Source organism: Fusarium graminearum, chromosome 4, assembly GCF_000240135.3.
Source record: "Fusarium graminearum PH-1 chromosome 4, whole genome shotgun sequence".
Taxonomy (NCBI): Eukaryota; Fungi; Ascomycota; class Sordariomycetes; order Hypocreales; family Nectriaceae; genus Fusarium; species Fusarium graminearum.
Genome location: NC_026477.1, coordinates 1018212 through 1022198, shown reverse-complemented (window position 1 = coordinate 1022198; position 3987 = coordinate 1018212). Strand labels below are relative to the sequence as shown.

Sequence of the window (3987 nt, the reverse complement as noted above, 5' to 3'; positions counted from 1 at the left end):
GCCGGGGATACCGGGAGATCAAGAAATTGGAAGGGGATTTTTTAAAAAACCCTGTAGAGGTTTAACAAATAAAAATCGAAATTTGGAAAGAATAGGAATAGGTCCGAGATTGAGGTCAAACCATTTATTAGTAAGTCGGTAATTTTTTAGAGAAGACACCCAAGGGCGGTTTAGTTTACCTTGGACGGTGGGACGCTCAACCCAACTTGCAACAGCGGCTGTTGGCGACAAAAAGACCCTTTTTCTTTTTCATCCCTTCTATTCTATTCCGTGTCTCTCGCGTCAATTTTCGTTTCTTTTTCTTTTGGGATCTGTTTCTAGAGGTCATGCTTTTCTATTCGGCATTCGGTTATTAGGTCTTGGTTGTTTTGCGCTGCTGAACCAAATCCACTTTCCTGCTTGATCGATCGTACTTAACCTTGGTTGTAGATGGTCTTGTCCCGGTGTGGAGGCGTATGCCAGAACCAGAACCAGAACCATGCCAACGGCGGTTCTTCCATAATACATACCTACTACCTACCTACAAAGTGAAAGAGGAGAAGGGGCATAGCAGATTCGTCATGCCATAACATACACCTATGCCATACCATCATTTGTTGTCCCAAAGCCAGTCCAGACATCCAATTCTTTGGCCCACCACAACTCATCAGCATGGTGATGTCGTTCTGATAGGAACAGGAAAGACAAGGACATTTCGGTCTTACAACTACAACACAAACCCCTTCCCTACTCGATCTTTGTCCAACCGCACCCCCTTCCACCCACGCCATCCATTGTCGAGACCTGTACATACATGACGTTGCTCCGGCTTCTATTCTGTGTAACCCGAGCCATCACATCTCATCTATACATCTCATCCTCATTGCATCGACACCGCTGTAACCAACCCAGCCCAGCTCAGCTTATTTTCTTGTGCATCAGCGCACCTAATTTGGTATACAAGGCGCCTGAAACCGCCGTGTTGCCTTGCGAGGCTTTGGCCGAGCCGGTTAACGCAAACCTAACTTGGAAAACAAGTCTTTGTTCTTATTCTTGCCTTGTCCCTCTCGAGTCCTGCACAATCAAACTCTGAAATTTGAGTGGCTTTCTCATTGTTACACGTATATATCGGTGACAAACAAGGCAACTCCCAGCATTCTATCAACACAAATACGACCCTAGAAAAGGACAGCGATTCAGAAGCAGAAGCAGACGCATACGTAGATGCAGACGCAGATGCAGGCGCATCAGACAGCGTGACCGTCTTCGACAGGCAAGCCTCCAGTTCCAACACTGGCGTAGCTGCAAGTACAAGCTCAAGTGCAAGTGCGAGCTTGTAACCCGGTTCCTCGTTCTTGCCCGTTCAACCAGCAGCGCAGCGCAGTGCAGCCATCTCGAGCTACTTTCTTCGTCTTTCCTTAGACTGTCTTCTAGTCTTGCTTCTATCTTATACATATCTACACACCCCTCCGCTTTTCTCTCTTCTTTCTTCTTATACATCTCGCTTATATCTGCTCCCAATCCATCTCTTGTCGAATATTCTCGTCCTCTCTGTTTTCATATACAGTCCAAACATCTTCTTGCAACCTTTCGTCTCCTGATTTCCCACCAGAAAACGCGCGACATCTGTGGCTTGTCGTGCCTTGCAGACTGTCTGCACAATCCTGGTTCTCCAACAGCAACCACCACCATGTCGACTCCGTCTCTCTCCGATGGGCAGCTCACGCCAACCGATACCGACCCTGATCTTTGCTTCTCCTCCTCGGAAGATGATCACATATGGCCAACCGCACAAGATGTCGTCGAGATGTCAATTATGCTCAATGGGAGTGCCGTTCCTCTGTCGTGGTCTCGCGAGACCCTCAAGAGATTACCAATGGGAACTCGCCCGGTAAAGATGGTTGGCGAAGGTGCTGCCAATGTTGTATTCGAATTAGGTATTCCAGAAGGAGATCTCAGGGCCAACGACTTCAAAGGTTTGTTCTACTTGTATTGTTGTTACCAATTTGTACTGATATATGTCCAGGATGGCTTCTTCGTGTTGCCAAAGCCCCTGTCAGCGGCTCACCCGCCAGGTTCAATTATTTGAGACAGCAGGAGTTCTACGCAAAGCAAATCACGCCATTTCTCAAGACTCATGCCATTCAACAACAGCTTGTTGTCCTACGTAACACAAATATTATTCCTCAGCTAAACGCGTTTCTACGGTCAATTGACCATCAGCGCAAGGAGAAGTTCAGGGGTACCTTTGTCTCCGAGTCTAATTGGGGACTTCTTGTTGAAGATATGCGAATATCTGGTGAGTAAATCTTTCCGACATCCAAAACGCTCTACTAACTGCTGCTAGACCCCAACAGCAGACTTATCGAATTCAAGCCAAAGTGGTTGAATCAATCGCCGAGTGCTCCTCAGGGTGCTATACGGTGTCGACAATGTGCCATGGAACTCTTCAACTACCTCCGGGATCCGAGCCCTTCCAGGCATACGCCAGAGCAAAAGCCTTGCCCCCTTACACTTGCTAATCCTAGTGCTCCCCCGGCTATCAGTTCGCCATTTCGTTTCGCTCCAAAACTTGCTTCCAAGTGCAACGATCCTATGGTCCGGGAGTTGCTAGCAAAAACAGCCGACCACCAGGTCATTCGTGATCTCAGATGGCTTCAAAATCTTTCCGACACCAAAGGTCCTCTACACGCCGAGAAGAACGATCCCATGTTCAGTCTGGCCATGACTGTTCGCGATTGTACTTGTTTCGTCCAAATGAACCTCGGACCCGATGTACCTCCCGAACAACGACTTCGTGTTAGGCTTGGCGACTTTGATCTAAAGGACACCGACATCAAGTTCAAGCGATGGACTTCGGCCGAGAAGGACCTAATCGACTCGGGTTGCTACACCGCTGACTGGATCATGTGTAACGGACAGTACTACCACCCTCCCACCAAATGTCTTCTCGAGTGGACCCGGCGGCGGGATCAAAACGTGAGAATCATTGGCATCAAGGCTAAAGGTTCTTATCCCAACAAGGACAAGGCAGTGCATTTCCCTACAGAGGTCATGACCAAGCAAGCTCTCGTGCACTGGATGACGAGTAGCCCTGTCAAACTCATGGGACTTCAGCCCGACAGAAAGGATAAGCCAAGGACCGAAGTCTGCCCATTTCGGAATGAGCCTCCGTAAGTTTACACGTCATATTTCCGCATGTCAACTGTCACCCCTGCTAACACACTGCAGGAACTTACTAAAATGGTTGTCTAAGAAGCCGTAAGCAGGCATCCTGGGGATCCTACGCACACATCTGCGATCAGGAATCGCACTTCTCTTTCTATTTTTTGCATTATACGGTTGCATCGGTGCATCAGCGACGGCGGGTTCGCATAGCATGGCATGGGTACTGGCATGGTTGGTTGCATCAGTCAAGGGACACGGCGTTGGTTGGGTTAGATTCTTGTAGGGTACAATTCCCGGTTTGATATGTGACATGTATTCATGATTGGTTGTATCCAATACCCAGACATATGTAGGAGCACAGTACCTAAATGTTCAAACTCTTATCGGCTGTCAAATGACTCTCGTTATCAAAAACGCCTCGAAGCACCAATTCTAATGCAGGCTCTCACAAGCCGTTCTAAATGTCTGCCACTGTAAAACTCAAAAGACTGCCTACCGACAAACCGGCGACAAGGCACAATCCCATAAAGCCGCCAGCAGCCTCGCGCTCGCCCTCGTCTACCCACTCACCAGATGCCATCATGAAGCTAGAACCTAACCAGCCGTTGGTGAGGCCGAATACTAACTGAACGATACAGAGATAAAAGAAGTCGCTGGAAACGATGGCGCCACGATTATCAATGTTGCAAAGCAGGTAAAGAGGCAGCCAACCATAACGAACGACAGCGAGAAATAACAGCGCCAAGGGGCGGTGTCGCAGGGAGAATGGCAACATGGTTGCTACACGGCCATCCAAGTCGCCCAAATTCAAAAGAAAACCCAAGCGGGATAAGGCTGCCG

The 3987-nt window shown here is 48.5% G+C and overlaps 2 protein-coding genes across 2 annotated transcripts; one reads left to right on the top strand and one right to left on the bottom strand.

The window, feature by feature from the left end:
- Positions 1-1669: 1669 nt before the first annotated feature.
- FGSG_06735 (uncharacterized protein) lies at positions 1670-3244 on the top strand (the record flags this gene model as incomplete). Its single annotated transcript, XM_011328077.1, has 4 exons — positions 1670-1955; positions 2006-2278; positions 2327-3152; positions 3211-3244. 4 exons carry the CDS (start codon positions 1670-1672, stop codon positions 3242-3244), a joined length of 1419 nt encoding a protein of 472 aa, XP_011326379.1.
- Positions 3245-3604: 360 nt separating this feature from the next.
- On the bottom strand, positions 3605-3922 carry FGSG_12980 (uncharacterized protein; the record flags this gene model as incomplete). The annotated part of the gene is made up of 1 exon (XM_011328076.1): positions 3605-3922. One exon carries the CDS (start codon positions 3920-3922, stop codon positions 3605-3607), a length of 318 nt encoding a protein of 105 aa, XP_011326378.1.
- Between the last annotated feature and the right edge of the window lie 65 nt (positions 3923-3987).